The sequence below is a fragment of the Lissotriton vulgaris genome, chromosome 2_1 (assembly GCF_964263255.1).
Source record: "Lissotriton vulgaris chromosome 2_1, aLisVul1.2, whole genome shotgun sequence".
Taxonomy (NCBI): domain Eukaryota; kingdom Metazoa; phylum Chordata; class Amphibia; order Caudata; family Salamandridae; genus Lissotriton; species Lissotriton vulgaris.
The window spans coordinates 46,494,231-46,516,459 of record NC_141687.1 but is presented as its reverse complement, the minus strand read 5'-3'; the positions used below and the strand labels follow the sequence as shown (position 1 = coordinate 46,516,459).

The 22,229-nt window shown below is 49.8% G+C and overlaps 1 protein-coding gene across 5 annotated transcripts in view; it reads right to left on the bottom strand.

The window, feature by feature from the left end:
* PRKAG3 (protein kinase AMP-activated non-catalytic subunit gamma 3) overlaps positions 1-12,432 on the bottom strand; it is a 332,947-nt gene extending 320,515 nt beyond the window's left edge. For 4 of the 5 annotated variants that reach the window (XM_086954427.1, XM_086954429.1, XM_086954428.1 and 1 more), the window contains exon 1: positions 11,638-12,432. In XM_086954427.1, coding sequence (XP_086810553.1) covers positions 11,638-11,679 — 42 coding nt within the window. In that variant the 5' untranslated portion in view covers positions 11,680-12,432. The remainder of the gene's footprint in view (positions 1-11,637) is intronic. The other variant, XM_086954431.1, reaches the window with a different exon arrangement.
* Positions 12,433-22,229: the final 9,797 nt, after the last annotated feature.

Here is a 22,229-nt window from a genome sequence, read left to right as displayed (position 1 = left end):
CTGGCCTCTTTCTATGTCTCTCTTGTCACACTGGGTGCAGAGCCTGGCCTCTTTCTATGTCTCTCCTGTTACTGGGTGCAGAGCCTGGCCTCTTTCTATGTCTCTCCTGTAACTGGTGCAGAGCCTGGCCTCTTTCTATGTCTCTCCTGTTACTGGGTGCAGAGCCTGGCCTCTTTCTATGTCTCTCCTGTTATTGGTGCAGAGTATGTCCTCTTTCTATGTCTCTCTTGTCACACTGGGTACAGAGCCTGGCCTCTTTCTATGTCTCTACTGTTACTGGGTGCAGAGCCTGGCCTATTTCTATATCTCTCCTGTTACTGGTGCAGGGTGTGGCCTCTTTCTATGTCTCTACTGTTACTGGGTGCAGAGCCTGGACTCTTTCTATGTCTCTCCTGTTACTGGTGCAGGGCCTGGCCTCTTTCTATGTCTCTCTTGTCACACTTGGTGCAGGGCCTGGCCTCCTTCTATGTCTCTCTTGTCATACTGGGTGCAGAGCCTGGCCTCTTTCTGTGTCTCTCTTGTCACACTGGCTGCAGAGCCTGGCCTCTTTTTATGTCTCTCCTGTTACTGGTGCAGAGCCTGGCCTCTTTCTATGTCTCTCCTGTTACTGGGGCAGGGCCTGGCCTCTTTCTATGTCTCTCCTGTTACTGGGTGCAGAGCCTGGCCTCTTTCTATGTCTCTCCTGTTACTGGGTGCAGAGCCTGGCCTCTTTCTATGTCTCTTCTGTTACTGAGTGCAGAGCCTGGCCTCTTTCTATGTCTCTCCTGTTACTGGGTGCAGAGCCTGGCCTCTTTCTATGTCTCTACTGTTACTGGGTGCAGAGCCTGGCCTCTTTCTATGTCTCTCCTGTTACTGGTGCAGATCTTGGCCTCTTTCTATGTCTCTCCTGTTACTGGTGCAGAGCCTGGCCTCTTTCTATGTCTCTCCTGCTACTGGTGCAGAGCCTGGCATCTTTCTATGTCTCTCCTGTTACTGCTGCAGAGCCTGGCCTCTTTCTATGTCTCTCCTGTTACTGGGTTCAGAGCCTGGCCTCTTTCTATGTCTCTCTTGTCACACTGGCTGCAGAGCCTGGCCTATTTCTATATCTCTCCTGTTACTGGTGCAGGGCGTGGCCTCTTTCTATGTCTCTCCTGTTCCTGGGTGCAGAGCCTGGCCTCTTTCTATGTCTCTCCTGTTACTGGGTGCAGAGTCTGGCCTCTTTCTGCGTCTCTCTTGTCACACTGGGTGCAGAGCCTGGCCTCTTTCTCTGTCTCTCTTGTCACACTGGGTCAGAGCCTGGTCTCTTTCAATGTCTCTCTTGTCACTCTGGGTGCAGAGCCTGGCCTCTTTCTATGTCTCTCCTGTTACTGGGTGCAGAGTCTGGCCTCTTTCTACGTCTCTCTTGTCACACTGGGCGCAGAGCCTGGCCTCTTTCTATGTCTCTCTTGTCACTCTGGGTGCAGAGCCTGGCCTCTTTCTATGCCTCTCCTGTTACTGGTGGAGAGTCTGGCCTCTTTCTACGTCTCTCTTGTCATACTGGGTGCAGAGCCTGGCCTCTTTCTATGTCTCTCTTGTCACACTGGGTGCAGAACCTGGTCTCTTTCTATGTCTCTCCTGTTACTGGGTGCAGAGCCTGGCCTCTTTCTATGTCTCTCCTGTTACTGGTACAGAGCGTGGCCTCTTTCTATGTCTCTCTTGTCACTCTGGGTGCAGAGCCTGGCCTCTTTCTATGTCTCTCCAGTTACTGGTGCAGAGCCTGACCTCTTTCTATGTCTCTCCTGTTACTGGGTGCAGAGCCTGGCCTCTTTCTATGTCTCTCCTGTTACTGGATTCAGAGCTTGGCCTCTTTCCCCACAACTTCTCCCCTCTGATTGCTGCAGGTTGATTGTCAGCACTGGGACGCCCCAAGGTAGCTATGCGATTTACAAATCTGAAATCAAATCAAATCAAATCAAATCTATGTCTCTCTTGTCACTCTGGGGTCAGAGCCTGGCCTCTTTCAATGTCTCTCTTTGCCACACTAGGTGCAGAGCCTGGCCCTTTCTATGTCTCTCTTTGCCACACTGTGTGCAGAGCCTGGCCTCTTTCTATGTCTCTCCTGGTACTGTTGCAGGGCCTGGCCTCTTTCTATGTCTCTCCTGGTACTGGTGCAGGGCCTGGCCTCTTTCTATGTCTCTCCTGGTACTGGTGCAGGGCCTGGCCTCTTTCTACGTCTCTCCTGTTACTGGGTGCAGAGCCTGGCCTCTTTCTATGTCTCTCCTGTTACTGGGTGCAGAGCCTGGCCTCTTTCTATGTCTCTCCTGTTACTGGGTGCAGAGCCTGGCCTCTTTCTATGTCTCTCCTGTTACTGGGTTCAGAGCTTGGCCTCTTTCTATGTCTCTCTTGTCACACTGGGTGCAGAGCCTGGCCTCTTTCTATGTCTCTCTTGTCACACTGGGTGCAGAGCCTGGCCTTTTTCTATGTCTCTTTTGTCACACTGGGTGCAGAGCCTAGCCTCTTTCTATGCCTCTCTTGTCACACTGGTTGCAGAGCCTGGCCTTTTTCTATGTCTCTCTAGTCACCGTAGATGCAGAGCCTGGCCTCTTTCTATGTCTCTCTTGTCACACTGGGTGCAGAGCCTGGCCTCTTTCTATGTCTCTCTTATCACACTGGGTGCAGAGCCTGGCCTCTTTCTATGTCTCTCTTGTCACACTGGGTCAGAGCCTGGCCTTTTTCTATGTCTCTCTAGTCACCGTAGATGCAGAGCCTGGCCTCTTTCTATGTCTCTCTTGTCACACTGGGTGCAGAGCCTGGCCTTTTTCTATGTCTCTCTAGTCACCGTAGATGCAGAGCCTGGCCTCTTTGTATGTCTCTCCTGTTAATGGTGCAGAGCCTGGCCTCTTTCTATGTCTCTCTTGTCACACTGGGTGCAGAGCCTGGCCTTTTTCTATGTCTCTCTAGTCACCGTAGATGCAGAGCCTGGCCTCTTTCTATGTCTCTCCTGTTAATGGTGCAGAGCCTGGCCTCTTTCTATGTCTCTCTTGTCGCACTGGGTGCAGAGCCTGGCCTCTTTCTATGTCTCTCCTGTTACTGGGTGCAGAGCCTGGCCTCTTTCTATGCCTCTCCTGGTACTGGTGCAGGGCCTGGCCTCTTTCTATGTCTCTCCTGTTACTGGGTGCAGAGCCTGGCCTCTTTCTATGTCTCTCTTGTCGCACTGGGTGCAGAGCCTGGCCTCTTTCTATGTCTCTCTTGTCGCACTGGGTGCAGAGCCTGGCCTCTTTCTATGCCTCTCCTGGTACTGGTGCAGGGCCTGGCCTCTTTCTATGTCTCTCCTGTTACTGGGTGCAGAGCCTGGCCTCTTTCTATGTCTCTCTTGTCGCACTGGGTGCAGAGCCTGGCCTCTTTCTATGTCTCTCTTGTCGCACTGGGTGCAGAGCCTGGCCCCTTTCTATGTCTCTCCTGTTACTGGGTGCAGAGCCTGGCCTCTTTCTATGTCTCTCTTGTCGCACTGGGTCAGAGCCTGGCCTCTTTCTATGTCTCTCTTGTCGCACTGGGTGCAGAGCCTGGCCACTTTCTATGTCTCTCCTGTTACTGGGTGCAGAGCCTGGCCTCTTTCTATGTCTCTCCTGGTACTGGTGCAGGGCCTGACCTCTTTCTATGTCTCTCCTGTTACTGGGTGCAGAGCCTGGCCTCTTTCTATGTCTCTCCTGGTACTGGTGCAGGGCCTGGCCTCTTTCTATGTCTCTCTTGTCATACTGGGTGCAGAGCCTGGCCTCTTTCTACTTCTCTCTTGTCACACTGGGGGCAGAGCCTGGCCTCTTTCTATGTCTCTTCTGTTACTGGGTGCAGAGCCTGGCCTCTTTCTATGTCTCTCCTGTTACTGGGTGCAGAGCCTGGCCTCTTTCTATGTCTCTCCTGTTACTGGGTGCAGAGCCTGGCCTCTTTCTATGTCTCTCCTGTTACTGGGTGCAGAGCCTGGCCTCTTTCTATGTCTCTCCTGTTACTCTTGCAGAGCCTGGCCTCTTTCTATGTCTCTCTTGTCACACTGGGTCAGAGCATGGCCTCTTTCTATGTCTCTCCTGTTACTCTTGCAGAGCCTGGCCTCTTTCTATGTCTCTCTTGTCACACTGGGTCAGAGCATGGCCTCTTTTTATATCTCTCCTGTTACTGGTGCAGGGCGTGGCCTCTTTCTATGTCTTTCCTGTTACTGGGTTCAGAGCTTGGCCTCTTTCTATGTCTCTCTTGTCACACTGGGTGCAGAGCCTGGCTTCTTTCTACGTCTCTCTTGTCACTCTGGGTGCAGAGCCTGGCCTCTTTCTACGTCTCTCCTGTTACTGGTGCAGAGCCTGACCTCTTTCTATGTCTCTCCTGTTACTGGGTGCAGAGCCTGGCCTCTTTCTATATCTCTCCTGTTACTGGTGCAGGGCGTGGCCTCTTTCTATGTCTCTCCTGTTACTGGGTTCAGAGCTTGGCCTCTTTCTATGTCTCTCTTGTCACACTGGGTGCAGAGCCTGGCCTCTTTCTACGTCTCTCTTGTCACTCTGGGTGCAGAGCCTGGCCTCTTTCTACGTCTCTTTTGTCACACTGGGTGCAGAGCCTGGCCTCTTTCTACGTCTCTCTTGTCACTCTGGGTGCAGAGCCTGGCCTCTTTCTATGTCTCTCCTGTTACTCTTGCAGAGCCTGGCCTATTTCTATATCTCTCCTGTTACTGGTGCAGGGAGTGGCCTCTTTCTATGTCTCTCCTGTTACTGGTGCAGAGCCTGGCCTCTTTCTATGTCTCTCCCGTTACTGGTGCAGAGCCTGGCATCTTTCTATGTCTCTCTTTGCCACACTGGGTGCAGAGTCTGGCCTCTCTCTATGTCTCTCCTGTTCCTGGGTGCAGAGTCTGGCCTCTCTCTATGTCTCTTCTGTTACTGGGTGCAGAGCCTGGCCTCTCTCTATGTCTCTTCTGTTACTGGGTGCAGAGCCTGGCCTCTTTCTATGTCTCTCCTGTTACTGCGTGCAGAGCCTGGCCTCTTTCTATGTCTCTCCTGTTATGGTTGCAGAGCCTGGCCTCTTTCTATGTCTCTCCTGTTACTGGTGCAGAGCCTGGCCTCTTTCTATGTCTCTCCTGTTCCTGGGTGCAGAGCCTGGCCTCTTTCTATGTCTCTCCTGTTACTGCTGCAGAGCCTGGCCTCTTTCTATGTCTCTCCTGTTACTAGTGCAGAGCCTGGCCTCTTTCTATGTCTCTCCTGTTCTATGTCTCTCCTGTTACTGGTGCAGAGCCTGGCCTCCTTCTATGTCTCTCCTGTTACTAGTGCAGAGCCTGGCCTCTTTCTATGTCTCTCCTGTTCTATGTTTCTCCTGTTACTGGTGCAGAGCCTTGCCTCTTTCTATGTCTCTCCTGTTACTGGTGCAGAGCCTGGCCTCTTTCTATGTCTCTCTTGTCACACTGGGTGCAGAACCTGGCCTCTTTCTATGTCTCTCCTGTTACTGGGTGCAGAGCCTGGCCTCTTTCTATGTCTCTCCTGTTACTGGTACAGAGCGTGGCCTCTTTCTATGTCTCTCTTGTCACTCTGGGTGCAGAGCCTGGCCTCTTTCTATGTCTCTCCAGTTACTGGTGCAGAGCCTGACCTCTTTCTATGTCTCTCCTGTTACTGGTGCAGAGCCTGGCCTCCTTCTATGTCTCTCCTGTTACTAGTGCAGAGCCTGGCCTCTTTCTATGTCTCTCCTGTTCTATGTCTCTCCTGTTACTGGTGCAGAGCCTTGCCTCTTTCTATGTCTCTCCTGTTACTGGTGCAGAGCCTGGCCTCTTTCTATGTCTCTCCTGTTAGTGCCTATTTGCACATTGGAAGCGCAGCTAAGCCTCTCAAGGTCTCTCTTGTCACAAAGTGTCCAGAGCCTGATCTCTTTACATCTCCCTTGTCACATTCTCCACAGAGCCCGTCTCTCTCGGATTCCATTTCTGTTCGTGTCGACCTGTTTCGATCTCCAGTTTGTGGTCATTGAACCTGCACCTGGTTAGCACCTGTCCACAACATGTGCAACTGACCGTGGTGAGATATTCTGTTGGACTGTATGTGCTTCCTTTTCAGGACTCTATTCGGCATTGCTTTGTCATTCTCTTTAGCTGCCATTCCCAGTGGGTGAAATGTTAGTTTTCTAGTTTTTAGATAAACCAGACCATGCAGGTGTAGTTCCTGTAGATTGGTAGATGGCTTCTATACTGCTTTCTGTTATTGTTCTGAGTGCCACTGGGTGTCTGGTGGTGCACTGTGCCACGTTTACTCAGGTGGAACCAACAAGTCACTGACTGCATCTAGATTTGATCACACATAGTACACTTTTTAGGAATTCTAAATATTTTTTTAAGTAACCCTTCGTATATTGCCCGGGAGTATGGCGTCTCTAGGGAATGGTTGGCAGATCATTGATACACTGAGCTGGTGCTTCGATAAGGGTGGGTAAGACGTCAGCCTTAGGGCTCCATCTACTGGTGGTGCCAAAATACTGCAATGGGCTTTTTGAATGCTCTTAATATATATTCACCTGCTTTACCTTTCTTCAGCTGTTCTTCTTTAGAACTGCTGGCATGTGCCCTGTGTGAGCAGGTACACGCCTTGTGACTCACTGCTTATGTTTGGATAAGTTGAGTACTAATATAGCGCCGCGTTCAGCCCAAAGGGGTATCATGGAGCTAACACCACTCAAGTGATCCAAACAGCCAACTATAGACCATGTCCAGGTCAGGATGTTAAGATACACAACGACCAGGAAACAGCCAGGTTTTTATGGATTTCTGAAATTGCATAACTAATTAGGTGGAGTGATATCATTCTCAATGTCCTCACTGAAGCAGGTTTCTCTGAGCAGACAGATTCAAAAATGTGATCAATCACCACATATTTAAAGCTATGCATTTTTTTCACCAGAGATATAATATTTATTAATAGACGAGATGGGACGCCTTTGGCGCACCCATTGCGCACCACCACTTAAATCCATGCTTCCAGCCTTAGTCATGGCGCCTGCCCTGCAACACAAGCGCACAAACAAAAATGGCTGCTACTGGTGGCACACTTCAGGTAGTGGAAAAATGGCAGTCACACTGGTCGGATCAATAGAACCTTGCACCATTATGCCCAAAGAAACGTGTGCAGAAAAAAAAGTCATCGACTCAAGGTCTAAACAGTTAAACCACCAAGTGTACATGACACAGCTCACGTTGATCCGACAACCTCCGACTGGCACCACCCCAGAAACAAATGACAAACCAACAGTAAAAACTAGCGGCAACGTTGATAATAATGGTTATAACTCTAGAAAGGGCATCATTTCCTAAATGAAATTGTCAGCAGGTTGCATAGAAACAATGGGACCCATTGCACAGGTACAGCACATGCTTCGCCGCAGGGCAGCGGCCTATGATGTGGCAAGACTCTCAGGGCCTCGTTTGGTGCTGCTGTCCTCCAGGATGGCGGTGGTCATTACCGCTCACCGTATCTAGAATTCTGGCCTGGCCTAGTCTGGAGTCTATGCTTTCAATGGAGCTACCATCACGGTAGCTTCTCTGAAGGCGCTAAAAGTTTGCGGAGCAGCTTCCATGTTTAATGTGGACGATCAGCAAACTTTTTCGTTTTACAACTACAGACTCCCAAAACAGGAGTTTACTTTTGAAAAGCTAAAATTCATCTTCCCTTCCATTCCCTCAGACGACAACAAAACCGTAATCACAACCCTCATTTTGTCTAAAATTGACTATTGCAACGTGTTGTACATAATTTTGCAAAAACAGTATCTCAACAAACTGCAAACTCTGCAAAACGAGGCAGAACCAACCCAAAGATACTCAAGTAACCAAAGCTGGGGGGTTATAATATTAATGTAAACAAAACGGAAATTATTCTGGTGAACTGCACTATAGACACTTTAGCTCCGGAATTCAGGCGGATATATAACACAAATCCCAAAAGATATCTTGGAATATTTGTATCAGATAGCCTAGACGACCTTTTTGCACTAAATTTTTTACCTTTATTAAAAAAGGTGGGCTCACTTTTAGACCGGTGGAATTTGTTACCCCTGTCTATTATAGGACGGGCATCGCTAATTCGTATGTCGGTATTACCCCTCTTTAATTTCCTTTTTTGTGCAATTCCCTGCGCAATCCAGGCCTCTTATTTTAAAAAAGTAGAAGCGCTGATTTCCTCTTTCCTATGGGCAAAAAAATCTCCCAGACTTGCACTGAGCACTTTGTATTTATCATCTACACAAGGAGGGTTGTCCCTCCCAAATATTAGAGAATATTATTTTGCGTCTTTTGCACATTATAGCCACAGGTTTTCTGTTTTAGATTTTCACGAGACGGATGATTTTTTTATCAAAAGGATGCTGCTGGAATTGAAAATTTATGACCCAGTAAGAATCACTAAAGATCCCAAAAAAGTACGCTATAAATCCCTGCAGTGGATCTTTAAGGTGAAAACTCAGTTTTTTAAGTTCTATGGATTACCTAATTTTAGCAGCAAGACAAATTTAATGAATTTTAGCTTAGGAGACGCTGGATGTATGGACAAATATATATTAACTATTTGGAAGGAGAATGGCTTCGAGAAAATTGAAGACTTCCTCTTGGGTAACAGATGGAAATCCTGGGATGAAATCAATAGTCAGTTAATCCATTCGCACTGCATGCTGAACTGGTCCTTCTTCAGGATAAATCCAAAATTTAGAGAACTCACTATAGGAAATCTATTCATGAAAGAAAATATTTCCACTATCCTTAACAACAAAACACAAAAGAAAATGAGTATTTGGATTAAAACACTAAGAGAAGGTAAAGATCAGGACCTCTACAACAAGATTACTGAAAGATGGAAAAAGAAGGAAGATATTACAATTAATCAACAGGTATGGGACAAAATAAATAAGTTTAATAAAACCATTTTTCGAGGAGCAAATTTTAAACGTATGCAATTCTTTAACAAATGGTTGATATATAGAACTCCGTCCTTTTTGCATAATATCTTCCCCCAAATAGCTGACAAATGTTTCCGATGTGAAGGAAAAGGCACGTGGAAACACATTGTTTGGGAATGCCCCAAAATCCAGGTATTATGGAAGGAAATAGAAAAATATCTTTCAATTGTCCTTAAAACTAATATTGTCCTGGATGAATTGACTTCCATCCTAGGTTGCTCTTCTATTCACACCCAACACGATGAGTCCCTTTTTATAGCTTCTTTAATAGCTAAATCCCTTATATTACAGTCCTGGAAAACAGACCTTGTCCCATCTTTTCAAGCATGGAAGATAAAATTACTCCGAATCCAGGATAGGGAAAGAAAATATGCTTTAAGATCAGGGGCTCTGAAAAAATATGATACATTTTGGAGTGGGTTTGATCCCTAAATTTGCCTTGCTGCTATTCAATCGGATTTAAAATTGGTTTATTGAGTTTGTTATGCATATGCACGATGCACTTTACAAATCTAGCTACGAAAAATTAATGGAGAAATCCCACAGGGAGTTTAAAGTTCCTATATTATCTTAATTCTAACAAAATCGTCTGATTATTAGTGAAAGTCTGTTGCCTGTTTGCTTTTACACAATTTTGCACTCTATAATTTAAATGTTATAACTAAAAACTGTATGGTTGTTTTCAAGATTTTTTTTTTTTCTTCTAGACTGTATTAATTGGATTTCAAATATGTTATGTCTCCTGTACTGTATTGTATTGTTATATATGAACTCTCAATAAAAAAATAATAATTTAAAAAAAAAAGTAACCAAAGGAACAGAAGAAAGCTGGTAAGCTGGAAAACAAACAGTGCACAAGAAAAGCTGTGGAAATCATAGAAAGCCAAGGAATGCAGACATCCCAGGATACAGGGAAATGGAAAGTGTCTCAGAGATCATAAAATCCCAATGAACCTGGAAACATCTGGGCGCCCCCCACCCATCAGACCAGTGAGTCTGAAACTCCCAGAGGCAGATCAGGGAAGGCAGCGAGTCAAGTGAACCTCAGAGAAGTCACTGCAAGAAGGGACCATGGAAACTACAAAAAAAGAAGTAACCCAGCCAACCTGGAAACACCAAAACAGCACCAGTGAAGGAACCGGGACAATACAAGCACCCTGGAAACCTCAACAAAGATTGAAAATCCACGAAACTCAAGGAAGAAGGGAAACCTGTGAACAGAAATACCCTTGGAAGCCCAGGGACACTGGAAAAAACTATGGAATACAACTAATGTAGACACTCCTGTGGATCTAGAAAACCAGACAGGGAAACACACAACAAGGAACTGAGGCGGCCTGTACCAGCTCCAGCGAAACTGTTCCTTTCAGAGAGCAACTTTAACCTGCCTTTCAGGGCCCTGTACTCTCACATCTGGATGGTGGGACTGCCCTGCAGCGAGGCACCGGACTCTCACATCTGGATGGTGGGACTGCCCGGCAACGAGGCCCTGGATTCTCACATCTGGATGGTGGGACTGCCCTGCAGCGAGGCCCTGGACTCTCACATCTGGATGGTGGGACTGCCCTGCAGCGTGGCCCTGAATTCTCACATCTGGATGGTGGGACTGCCCTGCAGCGAGGCCCTGGACTCTCACATCTGGATGGTGGGACTGCCCTGCAGCGAGGCCCTGGACTCTCACATCTGGATGGTGGGACTGCCCTGCAGCGTGGCCCTGGACTCTCACATCTGGATGGTGGGACTGCCCTGCAGCGAGGCCCTGGACTCTCACATCTGGATGGTGGGACTGCCCTGCAGCGAGGCCCTGGACTCTCACATCTGGATGGTGGGACTGCCCTGCAGCGAGGCCCTGGACTCTCACATCTGGATGGTGGGACTGCCCTGCAGTGAGGCCCTGGATTCTCACATCTGGATGGTGGGATGGCCCTGCAGCGAGGCCCTGGATTCTCACATCTGGATGGTGGGACTGCCCTCAGGGCAAGGCCTCACAGACACCACACCTGCCCCTCGAGAGCATCCAACTGACCAGGAGCTCGACCCATCCAGGGCCTGAAAAAACTGGACCACACCACCCCCGGCTTGAAACCCCACTGCCTCCCCGTGTGACCCTTCACTGGCTTTAAATCCAGCGGCAGGATGTACAAATGCAGCCCCACTCAAAGCCTCCAACAACCCCAAGGAGTCCGGGAGTATTGGAGCGGGGATCCCGGTGAACCCCCAGGAGCGCAGAGAACATCAAACCTCAAAACCAAGGATGGAGAGAACCAGAGACGGGGAAACTGAAGAACGCAGCTCTGAAAACCACAAGTGCCCACCAAAACGCAGGGACCCCTGGGAGCTCAGAAACCAGGGACCCTGCGACCCCCGAGGAACTGTAGACTCCAGAAGAGTCTAGTAAGTGCAAGGAGCGGAGGGGGCGTTATATATGGCGTAACGCCGTAGCTGCCGACTTTGGAGCTGGGGATCCAATGTTAGAGTCTCGGCGTCGGCGCAACATCCTGTGATCCTGGACAAATCACTTAATCTCCCCGTGCCTAACACAAATGAATGTGTCTGTCCATCTGTAACGGGCGCCCAGTACCTACGGGTCGAATCGCGCTACATAACATTGCGAGAGAAAAAAAAGAAAATGCAAAGTTTAAAGACCCCAAAGAACATGAACAGCTAAGGACCCTAAAGACCCTGGGGCCCCAGAGAACTCCTTGGGCAGCGAGCACTCACCTGAGGCTCGGGCTCCCACGACTCCTCCCAGGCCGGCTCCATGTCGTCTCTCCGGGGTCCACTCCTGCTCGGGAAGGGCCCTTGCAGTCTCTTCCGGGTCCACTCCTGCTCGGGAAGGGCCCTTGCAGTCTCTTCCGAGTCCAGTCTCTCCGGGGTCCACTCCTGCTCGGGAAGGGCCCTTGCAGTCTCTTCCGAGTCCAGTCTCTCCGGGGTCCACTCCTGCTCGGGAAGGGCCCTTGCAGTCTCTCCGGGGTCCACTCCTGCTCGGGAAGGGCCCTTGCAGTCTCTCGTTCTTGCAGTCTCTCGTTCTTGCCGTCTCTCCGGGGTCCACTCCTGCTCTAGGAGGGGGTCTCTCAGTCTGTGGCTCGTGCTGTGTCTCCGGGGTCCACTCCTGCTCTGGAAAGGGGGTCTTGCAGTCTCGGGGTCTTGCCGTCTCTCCGGGACTCCACTCTTGTCCTGGAAGAGGGTTTTGCAGTCTCTCGTTCTTGTCGTCTCTCCGGGGTCCACTCCTGCTCTGGAAGGAGGTCTTCTTGCAGTCTCTCGTTCTTGCAGTATCTCGTTCTTGTCGTCTCTTCGGGAGTCCACTCCTGTTCTGGAAGGGGCCTTGTAGTCTCTCGCTCCCTGCCCTCTCTCGCTCGTGCCACCTGTCTCGCCCCCCGGGGTCTGGTTCTCCTTCACAGCCCTCTCTCCCAGCCTCGTCCTTGCCAGCCCTCCGGCCTGTCTCTCATCCCCGTTACCCTCTCCGCAGACGGCTGTCCTTGTGCCGCTGTCTCTATCGTCTGGAGTTGGGCTCTGTCATAGCCTGTGACCCTGTCATATCTTCCTCCCTGTCTACTGAGCTCTGTCTCTCTGCCCTGGCTCCGTCTCTACTCCCGCGCTCACCCTATCCCCGAGTCCCTCTCTCCTGCCATAAACCGGTTTGTGTTCTTCGGCCTGTCCTCCTTGCTGTCTCCTCTCACCCGTCACGCCTCTCCCGTCCCTCCCCGCGGCGCTCTCTCTCTCCCCGCGGTGCTCTCTCTCTCCCCGCGGTGCTCTCTCTCTCCCCGCGGTGCTCTCCCTCTCGCCGCGGTGCTGTCTGCTTCTCTCCTCCTCCTCTCTGCATCCGCCGGCGGTGGGATGGAGTCAGGGCCAGGGACGTCTCACTGCAGCTCCAGACGTGCACCGACCGTCTACCTGAGCTCTTACAGCTCTGTCTGTACTGTCTTCTCACCCTGCCCCCCTTCCCCCCAGGGATCAGCTTGCTGTGGTTCACTGAGAGATGTCTTCCTCCAGCTCCTCGGCTGCACCTTCTCTCTCCCTATCCCCTCCCTGCTGTCTCTTCCCCAGCCCCTCTCTCTGTTCTGCTGTCTCGCCTAACCCTGCAGGGACCCGGAAGCTGTCGGGTTGTGGGTCACTTTCCCTCTGTGCTATCTCTCCTGAGCTTTCTTTCACTCCCCACCTCCCTTCCAGGGATCAGCTCGGGTGCCACTGCCAGGGGTGTCTTTAGTGCAGCGCCAGACAAGTGCAGTGTGTCTCCTGCACTCTCTTCCTCCTGTCTCTGTCTCTTCTGGTGTTCTGCTCCCCCACAGGGGATCAGCTTGCCTGCCTCGGATTGGGTGTCACTGCCAGGGGTGACTGACTGCAGCTCCAGTGATGTGCGGTGTGTCTCCTGCACTCTCTTCCTCCTGTCTCTGTCTCTCTCTTTCTCCCCGCTCTCTCTCTCTCTGCCCCCCCCCCCCCCCAGCCTCCCCAGGGGATCAGTTTGCCTCGGATTGGGTGTCACTGCCACAGATGATTTACTGCAGCCCTCTCTTCCTCCTGGATCTGTCTCTTCTGGTTTTCTGTTGCCCCCCCCCCCCACCCCCAGCAGGGGATCAGGGTGCCTCGGATTGGGTGTCACTGCCTGAGATGACCGACTGCAGCACTCTCTCTCTCTCCTGACTTTGTCCTCTCCCTGGTTTTCCGCTGTCTCTCGCTCTCTCTCTCCCTCTCTCCCCCTCTCTCTCTACGTCTCTCTCTCTCTGCCTCCCCAGGGGATCCGCCTGCCTCGGATTCGGTGTCTGCCACAGATGACTGCCTGCCTGCAGCTCCAGTGTGTCTCATGCAGTATCTTCCTCCTGGATCTGTCTCACCTTGGTTTTCGGTTGCCTCTCTTTCTCTCTCTCTGCTATCCCCCCCCCCCCCCGCCCTCCCCAGAGGATCAGTTTGCCTTGTATGGGGTGTCACTGCCTGAGATGACTGACTGCAACACTCTCTTCCTCCTGACTTTGTCTCTCCCCGGTCTTCTGCTCTCTCTCTCCCCCTTTGTCTCTCCCCCCTCTCTCTTCCCTCTGCCCCCCCCCCCGGGGATCAGCCTGCCCCGGATTGGGTGTCTCTGCCTGTGATGCCTGCTGCAGCTCCAGGCTTGCCCCGTCTCCCTGGGCACCGAGGCCCGGGCACCTCCCTGCTTCACCTCTTGGCAGCTGACGGGGTTATTTTAACTCCGGGACGGGAGCGGCGCCCGGCGCAGTCACTTTCCATCACTTCAAGTTTTGTAAACAGACAGACTGCCCCGCACTGGACACAACTCCCCCGTGCACGCCCCGCACGCTCACCCCAGGGGGTCCCTGCAGCGATACACTCACTCTCACCTCAGGGGTGAGGGTCCCTCCCCAACCGTTCCTTCCAGGGAGTGTCTATCCCTCCCCACCCTTCTGCCCGTCCGTACGGGGGAGGGGGTCTCTCCTCACAGACGCCTCTGCCTTTCCTTCCATCCAGGGAGGCACTCTTCCACCCCCTTGCAAAAAAAGCGCGCCCCACAAATACAAAATAACGACCCCAGTCTGAACGGAAATGCTCCTTCCTAACAGGCCGAACCCAGCCAATCAGCACTACTGCGTGGATGCTTCACCCTCCTCTGCGGAGTACCTCACGGTTCATCCCTCTGCCCAACCCTCTTCAACACCTACATAACCCTGCTCGCCAGCATCATTCGCGACCACGGAATCTGCGTCTTACGCTACGCCTAGTGCCAATGTCGGCCCAACCCCAGACCTTTCTTCATACAACACACCACTCCACCAATAACCGACACAACACAAGTTTGATGGAGAAAGTTGTTGCAGTTTTATTAGCATATACATTATGCCACCATGTTGGGTTATCTTACGGGTCGATCCAGAGCAGGCCGCCTCTCGCGACCCGCTCACCTGATGAGCCATAACCCCCGGGGTGTTAACCGCAGGGGCGTTGTCAGTTTCGTGGGAAGGTCTAACCCCTCCCCTCGGCGGACCTCTATTCCGCCCCTTGCTCAGGTCTACAACCGCCCGAAGGACTAACGGGGCGCCGCCGGTCCTCCAGGATCCATCACAGCGTGGATCTCCCTGGGGGATAATTCTGCTCTCGCACCCACCGGTGCTCCTGTAGAGGGTACCCCTCTGTACCTTTCTGCATTAGATCATCCTGTAACTCCGCCTGCAACACAAAAGACAGTAATATTAATAGCAACCCCCCCACCACTTACTGCCCAAAAGCAGGGTAAGTGGATGGGAGGGAAAAAGCAACGGGCAGTCACCCGTTCAGGGTCCAGGCAGGAGAGGGCGAGGGTCAGCGCGAGCAGCGGCCAACGAACAAAGAGGGAGCTTGACCCTCGCCCCCTGGGCTATGTAGTCACCCCTCCCTCCCCAAGACACAGGAAGTGACATCACGGGGGGACCTCTAATCTCCCCAACCACTAGACCGCTCAGGGTCTGTGCCATCCTATGGCACTAAGGGTGGCCGCCCTCGTAGGTGGCCACCTTTGGTGTCCCGGGGCAGCCAATCAAGTGACACACAGCAAGGGCCGGACTGGCCATAGTGGGCACCGGGCAATCCCCCGGCGAGCCGCGTAGGTGAGGGGCCGGTTTTGGGCCCCTGGGGACCGTCTTTGTTACAGGGCCGTTTTTGCAGCATAGCTGCAAAATCGTCCCTGTACCAAAATCGTCTGAAAACCGGCCCCGGCAAAGAGCTCGGCGGCACCTCTAACCCCCCTCCCCACTGCCGAGCACTTTGCCGGGGCCGGTTGTGGTTCCCAGTCCAGCCCTGCACACAGATGATCCTCTTCCTCTTCGACACTCAAACCAAGTTCTCCACCTGCATGACCGAAGTCGCAGACTGGATAAAAACCAGCTGCCTCAAACAGAACAACAAGACAGAAGTCATGGTCTTCAGCAGACACTCTTCGCATGGGAGTCCACCGGCATGACCGAAGTCGCAGCCTGGATGAAAACCAGCTGCCTCAAACGGAACAACAACAAGACAGAAGTCATGGTCTTCAGCAGACACTCCTCGCATGGTAGTCCACCTGCATGACCGAAGTCGCAGACTGCATGAAAACCAGCTGCCTCAAAGGGACAACGACAAGACAGAAGTCATGGTCTTCAGCAGACACTCCTCGCGTGAGAGTCCACCTGGTTGCTGGCAGAACTCGGACCCCCACCACAAGCGCCAAGAACCTCTGAACAGTCAACGGCAATCAACACTCCAGGATCGCTCAATAAATGCAGTGTCCACCTCCCGCTTCCACACCATGAAGACGCTGAGGAAGACCTTCAAATGGCTTCCCATCATCACCTGCAGAACCGTCACCCAAGCCTTCATGACTAGCAAACTGGTCTAACGGAATGCCCTGTAAGCTGGAAAAAACAAGCAACTGACCAAACGACTCCAAAGCATACAAACCGAGCAGCTAGGCTCACACTTAACCTACCCCGCCATGCACACATCACCACACATCTCCGAGACCTCGACTGGTTTCCTATCCACAAGCGAGATTTATTCAAAGTCCTCACGCACACCTTCAATGCAGTATACAACATGGCTGTACACAACACTAGTCCAGCATAGCTCAATGACTGCAGCAACTTCCAGAAAACCACCAGACACCTCCGCTAAGCTAGATTCCTACTCCCCAACATCCCATGCATACGCAGAATGAGAGCCAGCAGATGTGCCTTCTCCGACCTTGGCTCAAAGCTTGGACGACCTGCCCCTGCCCGTAAGAGCTGCCTCATCAATTCTTGAATCCCGCAAGAAGCTGAAGACATGGTTCTTCAACTAGCCCAGCCCTCGGCTAGGCCCAGATCGCTCCTGCATCAGTGCCAGGGTACCCTCCGGGTGGTGGTGCGCTCCACAAATACACACAACATAGAAACATACGTAGCATATTCTTTACATAGGCAAATTTCCTTGGGGATCCAGAAAGGACATCCATCGGATCGAAGGAACCATCTTTTGACAGTGTCTGTTCTTCTGTTAGTCTTTGGTTGTGTGTGATTTGTCGAGAGCTTGTAATATTACAAATCCAAACGTTTTGTGCAAGTAAATGTGAAAATACAGTGACTGGTCTTTGATGATTTTTGTGTTTATTTAGTATGGGTGTGTCTGATGATTGATTTTCGATTGGAGAGAATCAATTGTCATTTGATCAGTCAGACTACAGTTCTAGCGGCAGTTTCCTGCCCCTAAAACAGCGATAATTTTAACGAGGTTCTTGCTAATATGCCCCTATGTTTCTTGGTTGTATGGTGGTGTGGTGTGTGACAATGCTATTGATTTGGTCTTATTCTGCCAGTTTGGGGCATGCATTGTGTATTCATGATGATGGGTTTTGTCATGTTCTGTTTGAGTATGATCATTTGTAGGTGAAGCTAGAGTATTGATGTGCGTTGTTCTTAATGGTTATAGGGTACTTTTAGATGTCTGATGAAAGATTAAATATGGGTGATCAGGAGGGGCGTGGCTGGTGCCCGAGAAGCATGGCGGCTTTGCGGTGAGCGCTCCGTTACCGCTGCTGGGACCCACGGACGGAGGCGCGTTGCGGCAATTTGGACATTCTATTTTGTCGTCGGAGGTTGCAGAGCATGACATGAGCTCCCCCCCGGCGCTGTTGTAGCGCTTTTCACCTCGTTTTCAGCCATAGTAAGTCCGGTCGCAGCTCTCCACGGCCACGACTGCCATTTTGTTTTTGCCGCGACGTGCAAATTCTCCTGTCCTAATGCCTCATTTTAGCGCAATACGGCATAATCTGCCTACATTATGACTCTTTTCTTCTCCGTAAATGACTTTTTGCTGGCTGTCCTCCTGATAAATACTTCAGCTATTTATAGGGTGCCAGAGCTTCGACGCTTTCCAATGCTGGGCGGCCATTTTGTGAGTCCTCACAGCCCTCATCACCTCGCCTAATTTTTTTTATTTTTCTGAGGTGCGCTTTCTGAATCCTGGGGATGAGGTTTCTTCATTTTCTTCATTACTGAGGCTTTGGCTGTTTCTTTTTTTTTTCATTGAAGATTAATTCCTTTCTGCAGCCCTGTGGCTTTTAACCACGCCTTGTCGCAGTTCAGCTCAACTATACTTTGGCCCTGCCCTATTTGCTTGTGTATAGTTACTGGTCCTTTCTATGGGCAGAAATAATCTGCACTTGGTTTCTAGTGCTCCGAAACGCACTTTACTTAAAAATTCTAAGCTATTCTCCAAGTTTGCTACGTTTGAAGTTTCCAATTTGTCTTCTACTCAGGACATATCCCTCACAATGGAATCATCAGCGCCAGTCTCTGGAAAAGCTACTTCAAAGAGGTTAAAAAAAGATGCTCCTTTTCCGCCTAAGCCCATCTCCTCTGTATCTGTGGAAATCTTACTGGAAGAAATCAGGGATCTTCGCCCCTTCATGGAGGAAACCAACGCTAAATTACAGGTGCTAACTGATAACTGGTCGCAAATGGATGCAAGGGTCACTTCCGTGGAGCAAAGCGTTTCCTCCCTTCAAGAATCTTCCACCAAGGTCTCACACCTGTCTTCACAGGTCTCCTCTCTTCAACGTCAAGAGGAGGAACTTGAAAATCGAAATCGACGCAATAACCTGCGTATTTACGGCCTGGTGGAGGGCTGCGAGGGTACTCACCCAATTGCCTTCTTCTAGTCTTTTCTCCCCAAGCTGCTTCCTCTAGCTGAAGGTACCTTGCTCAATATTCAAATTGCGCATAGGCTTGGTAGGCCTCACTCTTCTTCATCATCAACTGCTACAAGGCCACGAGGAGTCATCATGTATTTTTTAGAAAACACGGACCTTTTGAAAGTTATTTCCGCAGCTATAGCCTCTCCTAAGCTTACTTGGTCTGGTTCTTCTCTATCCTTTGCGCAGGACTACGCCAAAGCTACAGCAATCCGATGTAAAGCTTTTCTGGACATGCGTGCTGACCTCCAATCCATTGGAGCTAGATATGGTCTCTTCCACCCGTGTCTTTTCAAAGTCACCTTCAACAACAAGACAACAACCTACGAGGATCCAGTTCGCCTTTGCAGCTTCCTAAATTCATGCAGAACAACCACTATGGATCTCTCTGACTCTTCTTCTTCCATTCCTCCTTGAATTTCCTGTACCTCTTTCCTTGTTTTTATGACTCTTTTCTCTTCTGTTCTCCTTCTGCGTATCTCGTACCTTTTCTATTGATGCGCTTAGTATGGTATCTTCATAATCTTTCTTGTTTCCTTCTTACTCCCTTACTAGCTAAGTAGTTGTCATTTTTCTTTTTACTCCTTTCTTGACTGCTAATTCTTGATACCGCCCCTTTTTTCAAGCAGATTCATCATTTGTTCCGTGGGTTCCCCCGGTTGTACGTTTCGCTGACCTCCGAAGTCTTGCCTTCTTGATGTGGCTCCACCACTCCCTCCTTTCATTCCTGGTTTTGTTCCTGATTGCTATTCCTCGCCCTCCCTCATTTGTAGGTATGTTCTTTCCATCCATGATCTACTTCCTTTCCTCATTATTTGTTATTCATCCCTCTCTTTTTTCAATTCACCTCCTCTTCTTATTGGGTGCCTTTTTTATTCATTCCCTTTTCTTCCTTCACTACTTTCTTTATTCTGTCATCTGCTGTTATCTTTGACGATATGTCCTTTGTTTTTTTCTCTCTAATCTCACACTCTCATTATCCTGGTTCTATTTCCTGTTCTTTCTCCTATTTCTTTTCATATTGTGGTGCGTTCTCTCATCTTTTTCTTTCATCTTGTATTACTTTTAAAATCTTCACTTTTATTGGTTTTGGTCTCTGCTCTTTATATTGTTCTTCTATTTGATCTGCTAGTTCATATTTGTTATATTTCTTACAATGTCTAATGTCTGTAAAAGTTGTTTCATGGAACGTTAAAGGTCCTCATTCACCCATCAAAAGACAAAGGATTTTATCCCATCTTGCCAAACTGAGGGGCCGATTATGATCGCGGACGGACTTGCGCCCGTCCGCGATCACTGAGGAGGAGGGGACGTCCGCATGGGCTGCGGAGTCCCCTCCTGTGCGATTAGGATGTGACCGCCACCCTGGCGGTCACATCTTCTATTTTTAACATTGCGGCGGGTGCGGCTTCAAGCTGCACCCACGGCAATGTTAAAAATGCAGTCATTGCATTTGCATGCAGAAAGAGGCAGGCACCTTGCGGTGCCTGCCGCTTTCTGCATACAAATGCAGGGGGGTACCATAGGTACCCCCCATGTGCACCCCCCACGCCCCCTTCACCTAGGGGGCCCGCAACGGGCCCCCGCAGTGAAGTTACACATGCTTTTCCACGGCGGAAAAGCCGCCGCGGAAAAGCATGTTTCACATCCCATCCTAATCTGCCTGACGGTGTCTGAGAGACACCGTCACCAGATTAGAGCTTTTTCGCCGCGGTTGTAAGCCAGCCGCGGCGGAAAAGCTGCGGACGGAAACCAGGACCCACCAGCCATCCTAATGTGGCGGTGGGTCTTTGGTCAGTCCGCTGCGGTTTTTCCACATCCTCTGGGCCGGTGGTGGCTTCCGCCGGCCCCGAGGATGCGGAAAAAACGCAATCCTAATGAGCCCCTAAATGTTGATTTTGCTTTCCTACAGGAAACTCATTTGTCTGAGAGTGAATCTGCCAAGCTCAAAAGATGTTGGGTGGGTGAGGTTTTTTATGCTCCTGGTGATGGCAAACGTAATGGTGTGGTAATTTTATGTCGTAAATCTCTCCCTTATTCCGTAGTTGCTACAGAATCGGATGCTGATGGTAGGTGGTTATATGTCAAACTTTCTTTAAGGGGTATTCCAATCTCCCTTTTTAATGTATATGCTCCCACAGGGGGTGACCCTTTTTTTTGGCACAGGATGGCCTCCCATATCACCAGATTTGTAGATGACAATTTCATCATGGCAGGGGATTGTAACCAACCTCTGGACCCTTTTCTAGATAGCCATTCCGAGGTCTTTTTTGTCCCTAACAAGCCTCACAAGCTTTTTGCACGAGCAATCTCATAACATAAGCTCATTGACGCATGGCGCTTGTGTAATCCGGAGGCTAAAGAGTTCACTTTTTACTCCCCTTCTCATCACTCGCAATCCCGGATTCATAACATTTTTGTTTCCCATCAGATCTCCCAAACTCTCACTAATGCAGAAATTGGCCCTCTTTTGTTATCAGACTACACTCCAGTCTCAATCAATATTGACATTTTTCCAAAAGTTGTGGGACCTAGAAGATGGCGCTTTAATAATGCTCTTCTTCTGGACCCCAAATTCAATGCTTCCTTTTCTAATTTCTTTAATGATTTGTTTTAAATCAATGATACACCGACCATCCCTAAGCACACTATTTGAGACGCTTTTAAAGCGGCGGCAAGGGATTTTATAATCGGTTTCGTCGCCAAAAAGCGAAAGAGTGCTCGAAAATACACTGGGGATCTCCTCCAAAACATTCACTCACAAGACAGTTTGACAGCTCTCATTGACGCTAAACTAAAATTTAACAAACAATCCACGGAAGATGCTTCTCTATATTTGTTAAAATCCAGTGCGAAATTTTTAGGGGGGTAAGAATAAAGCGGGGAAGATTTTGGCCAACTATCTGAAAGTTAAGCACAATAAGTTGAATATCGAAGCTGTTTTTGATGATAGCTCTGACCTCCAGCATAAAGATGTTGACATTCTTACTGAATTTTCTCGTTTCTACACTACTCTTTGCTCTTCAGACACTCATCCTACTACCCAATCCGTATCCACTTTTTTTCAGACATTCACATACCTCACAATTTTCCTCTTGACCTCACCTCTTTGGAATCTGATATTTCCCAGCAGGAACTGCTCACAGCATTTCAACACCTTAAAAAAGACAAGGCCCCCGGACCGGATGGTTTCACGGTTGAATTTTATCTCCAGTTTTCTAACCTTCTCCTGCCTAAGTGACACTACCTTATAGACTCATTTGTCACTATGGATAGGTCGCCAGATACTTTCGTCTCATACCTAAGGAAGGGAAAGATACCAGTTACTGCAAAAATGATAGGCCCATTTCGTTGGTCAATATAGACTACAAATTATTTGCTAAGGCACTTGCTGCGAGGCTAGATCCCTTTTTACCTGACATGTTGGGTCCGGAACAGTCTGGATTTGTCAAGGGCATTTTATCACTGATAATACTAGGCTTTTATTTAATATCCTATCCAAATCTTCACATCTCCAACATTCCCTGGCAGTGATTGCTCTAGAGGCTGAAAAAGCATTTGATAGGGTCGAATGGACATACCTCTTCTATACCCTTAAATGGTTTGGTTGTGGCCCTAAATTTATCTCTTTAATTTCCATCCTTTA